An 18,150-nucleotide genomic window follows, 5' to 3' on the forward strand; every position below is an offset into this window, starting at 1 on the left:
TTTCCAAAGTGTCCTTTCTTCACTGCCTCTCTTCCCTCAATTTCTGATGAGAGGCCAGGTCCTGAAGCTTGGCTTTTCTCCAGATGTCGGTCTGTGTCTTTCCCACTTGCCTTTGCATTGCATCTTGACTGTTGTATTTTCCCTTATCATTCCCTTTAGGTTCAGAGGATGGCAAGATCCATGTCTGGAATGGAGAGAGTGGTATAAAAGTAGCTGTGTTGGATGGCAAACACACAGGCCCCATTACGTGTTTGCAGTTCAACCCCAAGTTCATGACCTTTGCCAGTGCATGTTCCAACATGGTATGTGAACATGGGAGATGTCTTCCACTTAGGGGCCCTTTCTAGTTGGGGTGGTGGGTGGTTTAGTGAGCACAGCAAGCTGTGTTCTAAATAGGTATGTGACAAGCTTCCAGGTTCTTGTTCCTCAACTGGTAGTTTCTCTGATCCACCTAAAATCTGATCTCCACTTGGACTAGTCTTTCACTTTTTTTGTTTTTTTTTTCCCGATTGATTGATTGATTTCGGGGGGAGGGGGTAGCAGAGGGAGAGGGAGAAGCAGACTCCTGCTGAGCAGGGAGCCCAGCTCAGGGCTTGATCCTGGGACCCTGAGATCACAACCTGAGCCGAAATCAAGTCGGATGCTTATGGACTGATCTTTCACTTTTACTTTTACCCTTCTTTCCTGATTTGAGATCACCTCTGTATTGCTGGGAGATCTTAGGCTTTTTGTTGTTGTTGTTGTTGTTGTTTAAGATTTTATTTATTTATTTGACAGATCACAAGTAGGCAGAGAGGCAGGCAGAGAGAGAGGGGGGTGAAGCAGGCTCCCCGCTGAGCAGAAAGCCCGGATGCCACCCTGATATGACCTGAGCTGAAGGCAGATGCTTAACCCACTGAGCCACCCAGTCGCCCCATCAGGCCAGTTTTTGCTGTGGCCCCTGGGTTTATACCCAGACTACTTGGGTCTATGCCTGGTGGTTTTTTTGCCTTTTATTTTCTTTTAAGATTTTATTTATTTGAGAGAAAGAGCATATACATGAGTGAGGGGAGGGGCAGAAGGAGAGGGAAAAGCAGACTTCCCACTGAGCAGGGAGGCTGATGTGGGGCTCATTCTCAGGACCTCAGGATCATGACCTGAGCCAAAGGCAGATGCTTAACTAACCAACTAAGCCACTCAGGCATCCGTTTTTTGGTCTTTTAAAATACTTGGAATCAGCCTTTTGTGGCTGCAGCTTCTTAGTGTGCCATTCCTTTTGGTTTATGCTGAATTCCTCAGAAATTCATACAGTTGGTCGTAACTCACTATTTAGAATTTCCTCTACGCCTCTGTCTCTTCATAGGCAAGGCGGGCCGAAAAAAGTGAAGTGTGTCTCAGTCTCGTTTGTTTTGGCATCACTTAAATCTACCTGGGTATTTGAGGGTGAGGGATTTCGCTTCTAGCCTACCCAGAACACATTGCCCCCCTTAGCTCTTTTTATTTGTTTTCTCTTTTTCCAACTAAGGAAACGGTGTTAGAAGGAAATGCCGCAAAACTATCCAGTTCAATCCCTCTCACTTTTTTACAGCTCAGGAAGGAGAGGGCCTGTTGGAGGTCACCTGGCAGATTAGCAATGAGTCCAGGTTACCCAGACACGTCCCAGACAGCTTTCTTGTTTTTCCTTACCACTGGGGCACTGGAGTGGGAGGTAGACAGTGTTGGAGACAGAATCAGCTTACTTTTGCATGGAGCGGGTATTTCTCCATAGGTTGCCAGAATGGATTGGTCGTGAGGGAAGGCCACCAGCCACAATCCCTCCACCATTGGGTTTGGGCAGCATGATGCTTGGAGAGGGGCAAGAACCTTCAGCAGAGAGGAGAGAGGCTTGGCTTTTAAAAGTTGACTTCTATTTCTCCTTCCAGGCCTTCTGGTTGCCCACCATTGATGACTGACCTAGGTGCTGCTTGGCTGTTTGTGTACAGTGAGGGTGGCCAACAGGAAAGAACTCAGAGGGGACTGAGATAATGGATTGGATCATTTGACTGGGCTGGAGAGCATCCTTCCACATGGCCTTCCCATGGATGTGCTGTACATCTGCTCAAAAGAAAGTACTTTGCCGAGCTTCTTCAAAAAGACTCTTGGTGTGGCAGGTTCTATCAGGACTTAGATTTTCCAACTGTCACTGCACTGAGCTCCTCCAAAGGAGTGACCAGATTCATGATTAGGGTATACTGGGGCCCTCAAGACGCCTTCAATTTTGAATGTATTTGCTGCTGAAGAGCCGGTGAAGTTGTTAATTCTGCACATCCCTTCTCCCACCCCCATAAATGCATGGGAAGCCACAGTTCTGGTTTTGAGATGCTAAGGGCAGCTCAGCACCCCTTGCCCTCACCCTGCATGTCTTGTTACTGGGTCTCCCTGTGTCATTGTGGCATTATTCCACAACCATCATGTTACTTAGGTGCCAAACATTTACAGAAATAAGTCTTCATATATCTTGGGGTAAGAAAGGGACAGATTCAGAAAGAAGGACCTTGCTTGCCAGGAAGCCTTGTGAGTTAGTCATGTGAGGGTGGGTGATCTGGGCATGCCTCAAAGCTCTGAGTGTTGGGTGGGAAATGGCCCAAGAGCCTAAAAGGGAGGGAAGTAGGGGTTGCAGGTAGTTCCTGTGGCTGGGAGATTTAGTGGTAGCCTGGTGTGATCCCCATCATCAAGACAAACCTGCGGTCTTTCTGGGTGCCTGCCGAGCTTGGTTTTGTACAAAAGCAAGGTGGGAGTCTATTTTTGTACATGAGATACATCACGCTTTCCTGTGGGCCAGTATTGTGGAGTGAGTCTGAGTTGTTTACACTGATGCCTTCCCTGCCCACCACAAATTGTGTACAGAGTCTCCAGATGATTCCACCCCTTTCCCAGCTCCTAAGCAAGAGCTGGCTCTAGGCCTGTGTTATATGTTATATTTAGCCTTTTTATATAATGACATGGGGTTTCTGTTGTTTGTATTTTAGCACAGTGTGTACACCTTCATTTAAATATATCCGTGGGTGCATACGTATATATGTATATGTATGTATGCATATATATATATGTATATAGAATATGTCACTTCCCAGAGTTCAGCAGAAGGAGGTGGAGTCCGGCAGCCCGGGAGAAAGACTGCGTCCTTGCTAATAGTGTTTGCCACAAGTGTTAGTGAGTCTTCTCTATTACCTTTTTCCTTTGGGAGACAGAACGAAGCAAAGCTTCAAGTGTTTGCTGTTCCCATGGCAGCTAAACGAGGGTCTTGGGATAACTTCCCTTGTGTTCCTCAAGCCGCACTTTGGGGCCCTTTCTGCAGTATTTGCCCCCTTTTTGCTCGGTGATGCTCTGTCTGCGCCTGCACGTGTGTGACAGTCACTCTTGCATGCCTTTTGTGTCTGGCTTCTGATGTCTGGGGACAAGATGCTGGAACCAGAGCATTTTCAGTTTGTTGGAAGCTGCTTTTCCAATTACAGGCCATTCCTGTTTACCTGGTATGTCTGCTTGCTTCTTTTCCTTGCCTTCTCTTGGAAGGGGGAGAGGTCTTGATCAGGGCTGAGATGAGCTAAGGCTGGCTCATGGCCTTTCCTTCCCCTGCCACAGCCGCCTTAGAGCAGGACCACTGGCATGTTATTTCACTAAGTTCCCAAACATGTAAGCAGGTCACACGTTCCCTGCAGATACAGAAACAGGCTCAACAAGGTTATGACTTGCCCAAGAGTACATAGCTGCTATGGGGAAGCAAGCCCTTAACTGCTTTTATTCAGCAGCAGGAATAGGCTGTGAATTGCTAGCAATTATAGTTTCGTTTTGTTAGCGGTTACTTTTCACTGGTTCCTCAAACTTAAAGGGCAAGGGGCATATACATCTTTCCAAAACGTAGACTGGAATCTGCAACTTCTCTGCAGTGCCACCCACTCTCTGTAGCTCTGCCTTCTCGGAGTGGAGGGACTTTTCGAAACCAGATGATCTGAGCTATTATTGCTGCCCACTCCTGGCTCTCCAGGATAGAAAATTCATGGTAAGAGTAACTGTTCAGAGAGTGCTAGAGACCGGGGCTTTACAAGAAGGGCTGCATAATTCACATACTTGCAACCACAGCAGCCACTTGCCTGTCAGCAAGGAAGATGATTTCTGTTGAGCTTCTGGTGTCCAGAGCTGAGGTACCACGTCCTTTGAGATATGCATGACACTGCCTCTTTCTAGGGACCTGTGGCTACAGAGCTGGCTCCTGAGTGTGCAAGGGAAGATAAGGCTAGAAGTGACTGGAGACGATGTGGTGGGAATAAGGCAGAAATAAAGGGGGCAGAGGGGCTGGGGCTGCAGGGGTGCTGTCAGTGGAGCCAGGGGTACCCTAGCTCCCCGAGGTAGGAGGGGCCGCACCCATATTCTCGAGAGTCCAGGCCAAGGCCACCGATTTGTATGTGACACTGCACTGCTCAACCACCAGCCAGTGGGTGTTTTTTTTTTTTTTAATTTTTATTATTACTGTTTGTTTTTTTTTAAGGGGAAAAAAAACTTCCCTGTTGCAATCATAATGCATATTGAAGAAATTTGGGAAATTTTAAAATGAATCAGTTTGCCACCCAAATGCTACAACTGTTAATCTTTTGGTGTTAAATGTTCCTCTAGACATTTCTGTGCATAGATTTTTGGTGTGTTTACATAGTTGTTACTCTACTGTATATACAATTTTATGTCCCTTTTGTACTTAACATATAAACATTTTTTCCATGTTATCAGTCTTAAACAGAATTTTATGGCTGTAGCCTCTCTGTTGAGTTTCTATAGCATTGTTTGCCTGGTTCTTAGAGTTGGGGGGAGGGGTGGGTTGTCTCCTGTTAGTCCTCCTGACTCACCTGGGACTCATGATAATGCCGTGTGGATGGATTGTCGGGCTCCCTGGGACTGTCGCCTGCCTGGTGACCAAGGTCTGGAGGCTGGTGGGAAGGACCCCTAGACCCAGACCTAGACCCAGACCTCAGCAGCCTGGGTCTCGACCACAGGCTCTAATAAGTGGCCACAGGGCCAGAAATGAGTGGGAAGAGCCAACCTGCACCAGCTTTGAAGTAGCCTTTCAGACTACCCGCCATAGTACCTCAGGCTGCCTTTCATTCCCCATTGTTACCTCAGTGCTCGATCAGATTGGCAGCCTCTAGCTGGAATATAGTTTGTCCTGCTAGGCCCTGGCTTCTGTGGGGCAAGGAGAATGGGGCCTCTTTGAGGCTCCTGCTCTAAGTTCTGGCAGAGGGCCTGGCCAGTAGCTTGATAACCACTTGCCTGGCTGGTGAGTTGGTAACTCCTAGAGTCCACGCACTAACTCAGTATCCTCAGAGCTGCCTGCCGCTTCTTGGCTCCCTTGAACCAGAGAAGACACACTGGGGCCTGCCACTCTGCCCATGGTTATTGGAGGGTGGCCAAGGGTTACGAAGAGCCTCGGAGGGAACATCCCAGCTTGTAAGCGATAGGCCGTGCATAGGTTCTCCTGGCAGACTGCTCAAGGAGGCGGCCCACACGGCCTGGTGGAGGCCTGCTGCATCACGTGGCTCCGCTGAGACGCATGGACACGGCAGGTGAGTGTGGCGGCCCCTGTAGCCACCACTCCTGTCGGCAAAGCGTGTTTGCCGTCCAGAGCAAGAGCAAGAGCAGGCAGCGGGCTGCCAGGGTGAGCTGCCTGAGCAGTTGATGCGGGGGAGAGGCAGGCGCAGGGTGCTGCCCACACTGCCGGGGGGGCGGGGGTGGCTGCCGAAGACAGGAAGTGGAACTGCAGGCTGGTAAGGCGCGCTGTGCTGTGCCTCGGCTAGACGCCCAACTGGAGCAGGGCTGGAGAGGCTGCCCGCGCTTCAGGGGACCCCGGGGTGTCAGGACCTAGCTGTGGACAGATGGAAGCCCAGAAGTACGGGGCTGTGGGACAGGACTGAAAAATGAGAAATTTTGGTAGTTTTCCCTACCCCTTCCCTGGAGAATATACAGGAAATGAGAGTCTAAAATGAGTTAATGGGCTCCTCGCTGGCTAAGTCAGTAGAACATGTGACTCCTGATCTCAGGATCATGAGTTCAAGCTCCACACTGGGCATGGAGCTTACTTAAAAAAAAAAAAAAAAAGGCAAAAAATAAAAATAAAGTGAGTTAATGGGTAGGAAAGGGGGCTTGAGAACCTCCCTGATAGTATAAACATGTAAGTTTTACCTTCAGTTCTGGTGCCTCTTAGCCCATGTCCCTTCTGGCCCCCATCTGGGGTTGCGAGTTGCCTGAATAGAATTTATCCCAGTTGTAAACTAAAGTAGGAGTCTGAGGCTAAGGTCATAAAGGTGGTCGCCTTGTAATTCAACAAATGCTCCCAAGCACCCGGGCCTTGGCGAGTGCTAGGTGATGACAGTCTTGTGGGGAAGGTGAAGAACTAAGCTGTTCATCAGACAGCAAGCTCTGGAACACTGAGTGACTTGTCTCCAGCTAATTCTTGGTTTATTGAAATCGTCATGCAAAACCAAGTTAATGTTGATGTACCAGAAGGTACTTCAACCCAGGGGCCCGCAGATGGTGGCAGAGACTTTTCTGTTCCCTGAACCACAGTTCTCTCACTGGGGCTCACCCCACACTGGGGACTAGAGAGGCCCTCAGAGAAAATGCAGTCCTGACTATAGGCAGACTTGCAAGGGGGAGCAAAGACGGATTCTTTGGAAAGTAACAAGAATGAGCAAAAAAGTGTACTATAATGCCAAGCTTTACAGCAGTTCATGATTCACAAGGGCTCTTCAGCACACAAACATTTAATAATAGGGAGGGGACGGGGAGCAACAAAACCACATTGCTGGCACATCAGCTTGGGGCAGGGCTGGGGCCAGGAGGGAGTTATCAGGGACATTCCTGCCCTAGCAAACTGTGGGGCTCCTCTTGCCTCTTTCTGTTCTGCCCCACCTTTAGCACCTGGGCCTGGGCCTCACCTCCAGTGGCAGAGGGGAGCGGGGCAGGACCTGGGCTGGTCTCTCAAGGGGCTGATTTAAGATGGCTGTTGAGCAGACAGGAGGCTACCCACAGCTTCCCATAAGGCACCCTCCATAGGCTTTGGAGATTATTGAGTAAATACCCTGACATTCATGGGTTGGAGACCTAGATTCAAACAGGCTCTTCTGCCCCTCCTAGCATTCATGGCCAGCGCCTGTAGTCCGGCTATCTCCATCTGGGAATAATGTTGAGTTGCAAAGACCCTGTTAGAGGAGCCCCACCTGGGTTTCCTACATTGTAAAGGGAGGTTACTGATAACTGCCCTCTTGCCCTGCCTGCCCGAAGAGGGACCTGGGGAGCAGGGCTCTCTGTACTCTTCCAGCTCTGACTGCCTGCTGTAAATGCTCTCCTTGAGATGGGCTCAGGTGCAGGATCAACCCATCGTGTCTGGGGCAGGGCAGGTAGGCCTGCTGTTGACTGATGGAGGGATGCCCGGACTATAACCGGCCCCAGAGTGGTTCTGGGGTATAGTGTCTGAATCCTCAGTGGCCATCGCTCCTCTGGCCCTGGTTGTGTAAGGGAATCACGAACACCGAGATGTCGTCGTAGGACACCTGCCCTTCTGTGGGACCGTCGTCCTTTCCCTGTGTGCTGTGTATCAGCATTTGGGCCAGCTCCGAGAACCTGTGGGGATCATCCTACGGATGCACTTTGGAGCCAGAGCAGAGAGGCAAGGGCACCCCTCAGGGAGAACTTGCGTACAGCTGGACATGTGGGGACCCAAACAATGCAGTCCAGCTGTGGGGCCAGGCAAGGCCACAAGCATGGGACGGCCACAGGCTGGACCATGGAGATTTTGGTCCTGGGGATTTCTGAACCCAGAGATTTTGGGGACCCACCATCACCCCCCAGGAGCTTGAGATAGCCCTCTCTGCTCCTGACCACCTGTCCTGAGCCAGGTTCATCACCAGCGCTGTCTTCTCGCCCACAACTACTTCCTGGTGTCACTGAAGCTACAGTACCTGTGTGGGTCCTCTCGGTTGCCAGGGAGGAAGCTCCGCACTAGCTGTGCCACCTGCTCATTGGACAGGACATCCCAGAGACCATCAGTTGCCATGACAACCACATCCTCCTCCTGCACCTCCAGTTGGTCCACATCCAGTACGGTTACCTGCAAGTTAAGCCTGAGAGTCCCTCAGCACTCCCTTCCCGGCTCCCGCCAGCCTCGTCGTCTGCCTTTCTGGGCGGACGGAAGCTGGTGTGGACTGTCTGTGGGCCACTCACCTGTGGGACAGAGAGCAAGAAGGGCTTGAGCTGAATGTTTGTGTCCAGGACTCTGAGCTGATGGTCTCCCAGGCCCCGGGAGACGGCCAATGTTCCCAGTAACCGAGCCTGGGGACAAGGAAGACGTGAGGTGACAGCTGTTTGCTGTCAAATGTGCAAATAAAGCACACAGAAGCGCACCGTGGCCCTCAGGTGCCCTGGGCTGAGGGACAGACATCCTGTAGCCTTGGGGCAAACTCCGTGACCCCAGCTACAGTCCACCCAACAAGGAAGAAGGGATCTCCCCCCTCTCCAGGGAGCAATTTAAGAGGGGTTCTTAAGAGGGGGCCATTCACTGACCTGCCTACCCTGCCCATGGATCAGTGGGTACTTGAGATCCGACTTCTCCACGCACTTGTAGCTCCTACCAGGGTCAGACCCAGCATCAACCCAGGCCCCACCCACCCCCTCACCTCCCCGCATCACACAGCCCACCCTGCCCGGGCTGAAAGAGGACAGCCCCAAGTCCACACACTGGGCCTGGACACCAGGGCTCTCCCCACTGTCTCCCAAGTCCACCTTGCTCACCAGCCCCTCATGTGGTGATCCCGGAACAAAACCTTCTGCCCCAAGTCATCGCCCTTCAGTCGCCGAGGGAACTCCAGTCGGGTGAACTCACCAGCCAGAAGCTCGGGGTAGACAAAGGCCTCGGGTAGGGAGGCCAGGCACAGATCAGGCTCTCTGGTGGCCTCTGGTGACGGGACTCACAAGTTGGGGCTCCACAGCCTCCCTCTGCGAGACACCTACCAGCTGCTGGATCCGCTGCCGCTCGGTCTCGGGGGTGAACTCAGAGCTCAGGGGCCGGACCTCATCTTTTCGTACCAATATGGCCCTGGACGGGGTTGACAAAGAGGTCTGTGGGGCAGACTCCGCCCTCGTTCATGGCCTCCATCCTGTTGGCCCCTCCTCCAGCCACCAGGGACCAGCTCTGCCTATGCCAATCTCTTGCTCAAAGCCCCCATGACTACCTACAGCCTGCAGAATAAAGGCTCAGGTCTCCTGCCCTCCCTGGCATCTGCTGTTTACTCAGCTGACATGCCAGGTGCATAAGCCAACTCAGCCAGTCAATCCCCATTTCCATCCCTCCACTTCCAGCCCCCTTTCACTGTCCCCCATGCCTCTGGTGCCCGCCTGCCCGCCCCCCGCTGCCTACCCTCTGGCTCTTACCTGCTGTCCCCAGCATTGGCCACATACAGCTTTCCCTGCAGGGACACAGCCACCAGGGCTGTGCAGCCGCCCACCTGGCCCGAGGCCTCCAGCTCCCGCCCGATCACCTCATCCTGGGGCAAACCGAAGCCACCTGAGCTGCTGCCGGCACTGCCATCACACCACTCTGTCCCCAATCCCCACCCCAGAGTTCATTTCCCCACCAGCAAGCCTGGTGGTCCCCACCCAAGGTCCAGCTCTGACTCCAGGATCCCTGTGGTCAGAGGATCTAGGCGTATCCCCCGGGAGGGAGGGAAGTCCTAATCAGAACTGAGGAAGGGAAAGCCTCCCCTGCACCAAGAAGGACCAGAGGGGTGCACGAGGTATGGGGCACGGAAAAGCCCCTGGCGCGTACCAGACAACTGGATAAATGGGAGGGCTTATGATGATAGTGATGATCACTACTAACAAGCCAACCCCATCCTGTCCTCCCAATGCAAAGATCCCAGGAAACCACTGCTGTGGGCAGGGATGCCCCTCAGGTCCCTGGTCCCTACCCCAGGCAAAGGCCACACTCACACATTCCTGGAAGGCACTCTCCAGAGCCCCGATCACCAAGTCTTCCGCCCTAATGCCCTTTTCTTCCACAAACTGGGGATCACTGGCGCAGACGCAATGGCCGCTGAGGTGCATGGGGGGCCGAGCGGCCACTACGCCCTCCACCACGGCCTCCAGCTGCCGGCGCAGGCAGGAGTGCAGGGTGTTGGCAGCCAGGATGGCCGCAGCTGGACCGCCGTGCCCATCAAACAGGGCCCAGTAATGACCTGTCAGGAGCTGTGCCGGAAGGGCTTGGCATCAGGCTCTGCCTGGCTTCGCCAGTTGTCCCCTGGCCCAGAGTGGGACACTAGAGCAAGAACCTCAACTTGCAGTCCTGGTCCCAGCCTGTAAGATGGGCATAGGCCCAGCTGCACTCACCTCCTCTGAGCACAAGGCCAGCCACTCCTGGTCCTCTTCGGCCCCAAACTCACATCTCCGTATGCACAGCTGCCCACAGGCCGCCTGATCCTCATTGAACTCAGATTTCTCTGCATTGATGATCCTGAGGCCGGTAAGTGACCAGTGACCCTTCAGGGACATACCCATGTCCCCATGGGCAGAGACCAGAGCTGGTACGCAGAAGGAGCCAGCCCTACCTCTGAGGCAGCAGCCCCCATGCTGCCCCTGACACACACCCGGACAGTGTTAAGTTTCCTCAGACTAAGGCAAAACTTTGGGGCCCAGATCCCCTGGGAGACTACCCGCTGACCTGGGCTGGGAGGTGAGGGTGGGGCTGCCTGGGGAGATCTGGGCTCCTTTGCCTATCCTCCGCCCCATCTCAGCCAGATCTGCAGTCCCATACAGCACAGGCCACAACCCAGGGTGAGATGCATGCCTGCAGGTGAGGGGTAACTCCAAGGCCCACAGTGCTGGAACTCTGTCCGGTGTCCCTGCCTCATCTTGGAAGCCCCAGAGGTGCAGGTCCTTTCCAAGTCGCAAGCCTCTCTGAAGGAGGCTGGAGTCCCAAAGAAAAGGGTGGGACGGGGATTGGCGGGGGGGCGGGGGAGGAGGCTGTCAAGAGTCCCAGGTGAGGACAGGAGGGAGGTATCCACGGGCTGGGGGGTGGGGCACTCGCTCAGCTTAGGCTGTTTTGCAGGTTGGTACCGGCTCTGGGGCTGACCCAGCAGGGCCGGGGCGAGAGGGAACCCGAGGGGCGGGGTGGGGGAGCCCGAGGGACTGGGGTAGGGACCCGAGGGGTGGGGGTGGGGGTCCCGGGGCGGGGCACTTACTCGGCGTAGCCTGCATTCCAAGGCAGCGCGCGGCCCCGCGCCGGGCTGCGCACGGGCCGGGCGTCCGGTCTGCGCGGGGCATCGGCGGTGCCCGGGCCCGAGCCCGAGCCGCGCAGAAAGCGGGGCCGCCGGTAGGGCACTGGGCTGGCGCGCGGCCGGGGGGGCCGCGGCGCGGGGAGCGGACCCCCCGGAAGAAAGCGGCGCCGGAACCAGCCGGCGGACATGGCGCGGCGGCAGGGGGCTGCCCGCGGGGCGCTGGGCGGGAGGAGGAAGCGGGCCGGGGGCGGGGCCGGGGGCGGGGCGGTGACGCCCCCAAACCCCGGCCTCCCGCGGGGAGTGCGCGCGCGGCCTGGACGCCCCCGGGACTGCTGAGCCTCGTCACGGCCCCGAGAAGCCGAGGCTGTTGTCAAGCCCACTTCACGGGCAAGAAAACTGAGGCCTCGAGAAGCCAAGCGGCTTGCCCGCGTCACACACCCGCCCTAGCAGGCCGGGTGCGGCCGCACACGCGGGGGGCGCTGGCCCTGGCCACGGGAAAGGCCCTCCTGGCCACCCCCCACCCAGCGAAGTGACGGGGTGGTAAGGAGGCAGCCCGGGCGTCCAAGCCGCCCCCCGACCCGCGCAGCAGAGCCTCTGGCCTCCTCCTGCTGGGCCCCAGCCTTGCGCAAGGGGAAGGTGGGAACAGGATGTGCTTGGAGGTGTCAGACTGAGGCGTTGAGTAAGTCTCAGAGCACTGGGTTCTCCCAGGTGGCCTTCATTCACCACCCCCGTAGTCTGCCACCTTCCGCCCCCAGATGGGGCTTGGTGGTCACCCTGGCCTTTCTCATCACTGGAGGCCACTCCCCAGTTAGGGGACAGCCTCTCAAATGACTTCCCCCTCGCCCCCAGTCAAGATATCCTCTGTGGACAGACAGCAGGCTCTTCACTGGAGTGTCCGTGGCTGGTGGACAAGGGGAACTCGTGGTCCCCAAAAGGCTCCAACCCGAGTGCAGACTTGGAACTAAGGAAGTGAAAGACTTTCATCTTTGCTGGAGGAGAGATGTTGCAGTCTCTTCCCCGCTGACCAGCTGTCACGGTGGGGTCAGCAGCAGTGTCTCCCTTCACATCTGTCTGTTAACAGAGGCTTTGTCACCCTTCTGTCACTTAAGCCCAACTCCTGGCGCAGGACTGTTCTTTCTGTCTCGTAAGGGGGTCTCTAAGGCCACAGAGAAGTGTCCTGATGCCCAGGGTGTGCTGTTTCCATTATGACAGTTCAGCTGACTCAGAACCTACCCCCTCCACCACCCAGGGGATTTCTCTTCCCCTTTCCGCCTCCAGAAAGGCAGGCTTGCCACCTCAAAGTCCCTGAGCCCCTTAGCCCAGGGTCCCCGGGGAGAGCTGCAGGAGGAATCCCCTCCTTTGCCTCCACTGCTAAGCCTGGAACATACAGGTTCACAAGGCCCTACTTCTCTGGGTGCCAGCCCTGCCTCACTGGGGGGGTCCCCCTGCCCAGGAAGGGTTGTTCTTGAGACAGGAAGCTGTGCCCCATGTCCCCTCCCTCAGATGACTCCAGTCCAGAGCAGCCTGGGGGCTAACTTACTGACCCCACTGTGTGCACTGGGCCCCACACTGGGGGCAGGCACACAGCACTAATGGAGATGGGCTCCCCCGCTCTGGTGGTGAAGTCCTGGTGGATGGTGCTTGATCCAGGTGGCAAGGGGGTGGGGAAAAGTCAGAAAAAGCTTTCTAGAGGACACCTGAGCTATGCCCTATCATTGGAACAGAAAGACCAGGGACCAGGGACCCAGGGTGGGGCAGACCTACCTGAGGAGGCAGACCTCCTTGTCCCCACCAGCTAATGGCTCAGAGGGTTTTAAAATCTAAAATGACACAGGCTCCAAACCACTGTCTTGGGCTTCCCTGGGTGGGATGAATCTGACGCTCTAAAGTCTATTCAGAGAAGCTCTGGGTGTCAGAGGTGGTCTGTTGGTCAGTGTAGCTGTGGAGTCCTATGGCGGTCCCATCCTCCCTGTCCCAAGGTGGCCTGAGTGTTCCGTCAGTGCCACAGAGGCTCCTCCGGCCTCTAGGATCCTGGGAGCCTCTACTCTTGTTTGGATCCCAAGCCTGACTGTCTTAGTTTTCTACCTCATTTTGCTGAAGCACATCCTCTAACAACTTTCCAAGAAAGAATGACTGGAAGGTAATTCCCTGGGTCCTTGCAAGTCTGAAAAGATTTGTCTCAAAAGCCACCCCCCACTTTAAAGTAAGCTCTACACCCATCATGGGGCAGAAGCCTTTGCTTTTACTGATATTTTGTTTCAGAATTCTGACTTCTCTTTTCATTTTCTTTTGACCGTTGCTGCTTCTACAATCCAGTGCTCCTCTCATTCCCAGACCTTTGGATCGGCCGTTTGCCTTTTTCTTTCTCCAGAAATTTCCAGGCACTTCCATCTCTGTTGTCTGAAATTGTAGGCGAGGTTCCTTGGGGCGGGTCTCTCTTCATTCCTGGGCTGAGCCCATCCTGGGGGCCTTGCAAATCCTCACCCTCCAGCAACACCCTTCTCCCGACTGTTCAGATGAACCCAAGCTTGCCCCAGCTCCTGGCCAGACGCCTCTCCTCAGCTAACTCAGCCAGCATATGGGGGATGGGGGTGGGGAGGAGCAAATTTAAAAGAAAAAGATTTTTATGCTACATTTTTTTCACTTACAATGAGAATAGCTTTTGTTGAGTCCCATGACTCAAAATTTCAAAGATGGGGTGCCTGAGTGGCTCAGTAGAATATGTTACACTCGATCTCAGGGTCATGAGTTCAAGTCCTAAATTGGGCATAGAGATTACTTTAGGGGGAAAAAAAAAAGCCTTTAAAAAAAACCCCAAATTCAAAAGGTATGAAAGTGTATTTAGTAACAAGTCTCAACGCACAACCCCATCCCCTCTCTGGCCATGCAGTTCCTCTCCCGGGAGACATCCAGTACAGAGATGCCAGATATTCTGTGCAAATTCAAGCAAAAAAAAAAAAAAACAAAAAACAAAAAACAAACAAAAAAACCCACAAAAAAACAAAAAATTATAAGACAAGAAATAATGAGTGTTGGCGAGGATGTGGGGAATTCTTGTGCACTGTTGGTAGGGCTGTAAATGGGTTGCAGCCACTGTGGAAAACAGTATGGAGGTTCCTCAAAATTAAAAATAGAACCCTATGATCCAGCAACTTCACTTCTGGGTATTTATCTGAAGAAAGTGAAATCAACATCTTGAAACCATGGGCACCTTCATGTTCACGTCAGCATTATTTACAATAGCTAAGACATGGAAACAATCAGTGTCCACTGAGGGATGAATGGATGAAGACAGTGCGGAGCGCGCATGCACACGTGTGCGCACGCGCATGCGCACACATGAATATTACTCAGCCATAAAACAAAGGGAATTCTGCCATTTGCAACAACACGAATGGACCATGAGTGCATTATGCTAAATGAAATAAGTCAGAAAAAGATAAACACTGCATGTTCTCACTTGTACATGGAATCTAAACAAACAAATCCCAAATTCATAGACACAGAGGACAGATTGCTGGTTGTCAGAGGTTGGGGGTGGGGGTTGGCAAAATGGGGGGAAGTTGGTCAAAAGATACAAACTTCCAGTTATAAGGTAAGTAAATTCTGGGAATGTAATCTATAGTATGGTGACTATATTTAACATTGCTGTATTGCACATCTGAAAGTTGGTAAGAGAGCAGATCTTAAAAGTTCTCATCACAAAAAAATAGTTGTAACTCCCATGGTGACAGATGTTAACTAAACTTACTGTGATCGTTTCATGAAATATACAAATATTAAATCACGATGTACACCTAAAACTGATACAATGTGATATGTCAATTATATCTCACTTTAAATAATTTTAAAATTACATATATGTAAAATCTTTCCTCCTCCCCTCCTTTTCTTTACACGAGTGATAGTGTACTCTATGCCATGAGCTACACCAGACGTTTTCATAGAAGATAGTTCTTTTAGTATTAGTCCTTGAAGAGCTGCCTTATTGTTAAGGCTACAGAGTAGTCTCTGCAAAAATGCAGATTTTAGATAGCTAGCCTCTCAGTGGTGGACATTTAGCTGGTTTTTAGTTATTTGCTTTACAGTTTTTTGTGGGGGCGTATTGGTAGGATCAGTTCCTAGTAATGGAACTGTTGGGCCAAAGGCATATGTGTTGTTCATACCAGCACTATTCACAATAGCCCAAAGGTGGAAACGACAAAAACGTCCATCATCTGGACAAATGGATAAGCAAATTGTGGAATACACAGGCAATGGAACATTATTCAGCTATAAAAAACCCCCAAGTACTGGGGCACCTGGGTGGCTCAGTGGGTTAAAGCCTCTGCCTTCAGCTCAGGTCATGATCCCAGGGTCCTGGGATTGAGCCCCGCATCGGGCTCTCTGCTCAGCGGGGAGCCTGCTTCCCCCTTTCTCTCTGCCTGCCTCTCTGCCTACTTGTGATCTCTGTCTGTCAAATAAATAAATAAATAAATAAATAAATAAATAAAACCCAAGTACTGTCCCATGCCACAATGTAGATGAGCATTATGCTAAGTGAAAAAAGCCAGATATAAAAGGTCTCGCGTTTTATGCTTCCATTCAAATGAACTATCCAGAATAGGTCAATCCATGGAAACAGAAAGCAGACTGCAGGTGGCCAGAGGCTGGAGGAGGGAGGTACGGGGAGTAACTGCTTGACGAATACCGTTTTTTTTCGGAGTGATGAAAATGTTTCAGAACTAGAGATGGTGGTTGTACAACACAGTGAATGTACTGACTTGATCACTTTAAGGTGGTTAATTTTTCAAAAAGATTTTATTTATTTGACAGAGCGCACAAGCAGGGGGAGAGGCAGAGGGAGAGGAAGAAGCAGGCTCCCCACTGAGCAGGGAACAGGGGATGGGGCTCCATCGCAGGATCCTGAGAGCATGACCTGAGCCAAAGACAGACGCTCAACTGACTGAGCCACCCAGGTGCCCTGGTTAATTTTATGTTATGTGTATTTTACCTCAATTCATAAAAGGAGGGGAGCATACACGTTTACAGTTTTGTAGATATTGTCCTACATGAAGGTTGCACCGATTTGCTCTTCCATTAGCCTATTTTTCCATCATTTGACCGTGACAGTTTTTCACTGAAGTTTTTAATCTTTTCCTATAGGTAAAGATATGCAAGTCTAGTTTGACTTCCATTTATTTTAGTGAGAAAAGATAATCAATTTTCCATAGTTCTGAGAGACCTATTTGTATTTCTTTTTCTGTGGATAGTCTGTATCCTTTGCCCGGTTTCTTAGGGAGCCATTGGGTTTTTTCTTATTGATTTCAGAACCCTTGGTTTATTTATTCTTAAGATTTTATTTATTTATGTATTGAGAGAAAGACAGAGAGTGAGGGGAGCGGCAGGCGGAGACAGAATCTCCAGCGGACTCCCCACTGAGAAGGGAGCCCACCTCAGAACTCAACCCCTGACCCTGAGACCATGACCTGAGCCAAAAATCAAGAGTCTGACGCCCAACTGACTGAGCCACTCAGATGCCCCAGAGCTCTTTATTTTGAAATGAGATACAAGGGGCACCTGGGTGGCTCAGTGGGTTAAAGCCTCTGCCTTTGGCTCAGGTCACGATCCCAGAGTCCTGGGATCAAGCCCCGCATCGAGCCCTGCATCGAGCCCTGCATCGAGCCCCGCACTGAGCCCCGCATCAGGCTCTCTACTTAGCAGGGAGCCTGCTTCCCTTCCTCTCTCTCTGCCTCTCGGCCTACTTGTGATCTCTGTCAAATAAATAAATAAAATCTTAAAAAAAAAAAAAGAAATGAGATACAAGAATGTTTTTGGTAGCCAATTACAGTTTGTTTGTGTTTTGGTTTTGATGGTGGCTTTTTCCATATAGATTTTTAATTTTTAATGTAAAGGAATTTATCGATTTTTTTCCGATTTTTTTTTCTTTTATGACTGCTGAATTTGGTGACATACTCAGAAAGCCTCCTTTACTCCAAGATTCTAGAAAATTTCCCCTTTGTTTCTTCAGTATTTTTATAGCTCACTTAAAAAAAAAATTTAAACCTTGGATCCATCTGAAAACAAAAACAAAAACAAAACAAAACAGTATGTTCTAATAATTTCAGTGGCTGACTCTGTGTTGGGAAACATCAGAAAGGGGCAACCAACCTGTTCCTGGATACTGTGTTCATCCTGGGCTCATGTGAGTTGCTGTATGCAGCTTTCTCATCTTTCTGCCTGAAACCAGATCTCAACCAGGGTTGGAGTCTGGGCATTCTTCTGGCCCTTGGGCTCCTTGCCTGCATCCCAGGCTGTGAAGCTGAGCAGGAGTGGGCTCGAACACATCTCCCAAGGAGTTTCCTTCCCTCGTCAAACCCTCCTTACTGAGGTGTGAGATACTGATGGAGGGAATGAGGACCACTGCCCAATAGGATTTCTCATCTTTTGACTGTTCCACTGCCTTTAGTAAAGGAAACTAAGTTTCTGGAGACACTACCTTGTGACCTACATCAAATCACTTTATCTCTCCAAACCTCTGATCCTTCAACTGTAAAAGACAGTAACACCTTCCTCATAGGGGTGTCATGAGGATTAAATAAATGTGCCCAGTACATAGAAGGGTGCAACACATAGACTCTAATTTTTTTTTTAAGTAAATACACCTGATATGGGGCTGAAAACTCACAACCATGAGACTCAGAGTCTCATGCTCTACTGACTGAGCCAGCCAGGTGCCCCAAGACTAATTGTTCATTCATTTGTTTATTTGGCAAATATCACTGAACACTTACCAATGCTGGGCACTGCTTTAGGTGTTGGGGATACAGCAGGGGCAAAAACTTAACTACTGGTAGAGGGAAGACAATAAAGAAGCAGATAAATATATGTATCAGGC

At 51.6% G+C, this 18,150-nt stretch overlaps 2 protein-coding genes across 2 annotated transcripts in view; one reads left to right on the forward strand and one right to left on the reverse strand.

Moving 5' to 3' along the window:
* The window catches only part of WDR82 (WD repeat domain 82), a 20,118-nt gene extending 15,382 nt beyond the window's left edge, over positions 1-4,736 (forward strand). The window contains exons 8-9 of the mRNA XM_080800676.1: positions 160-302; positions 1,902-4,736. Of these exons, the coding sequence (XP_080656802.1) occupies positions 160-302; positions 1,902-1,931 (173 nt within the window). The 3' untranslated portion in view covers positions 1,932-4,736. The remainder of the gene's footprint in view (positions 1-159; positions 303-1,901) is intronic.
* Positions 4,737-6,751: 2,015 nt separating this feature from the next.
* On the reverse strand, positions 6,752-11,461 carry PPM1M (protein phosphatase, Mg2+/Mn2+ dependent 1M; the record flags this gene model as incomplete). The annotated part of the gene is made up of 10 exons (XM_080800709.1): positions 6,752-7,626; positions 7,965-8,113; positions 8,227-8,334; positions 8,566-8,629; positions 8,794-8,912; positions 9,013-9,097; positions 9,433-9,545; positions 9,991-10,245; positions 10,387-10,510; positions 11,238-11,461. The coding sequence occupies 10 exons, from the start codon at positions 11,459-11,461 to the stop codon at positions 7,485-7,487; spliced, it is 1,383 nt and encodes a 460-aa protein (XP_080656835.1). The 3' UTR covers positions 6,752-7,484.
* Positions 11,462-18,150: the final 6,689 nt, after the last annotated feature.

Source organism: Martes martes, assembly GCF_963455335.1.
Source record: "Martes martes genome assembly, chromosome: 1".
NCBI lineage: Eukaryota > Metazoa > Chordata > Mammalia > Carnivora > Mustelidae > Martes > Martes martes.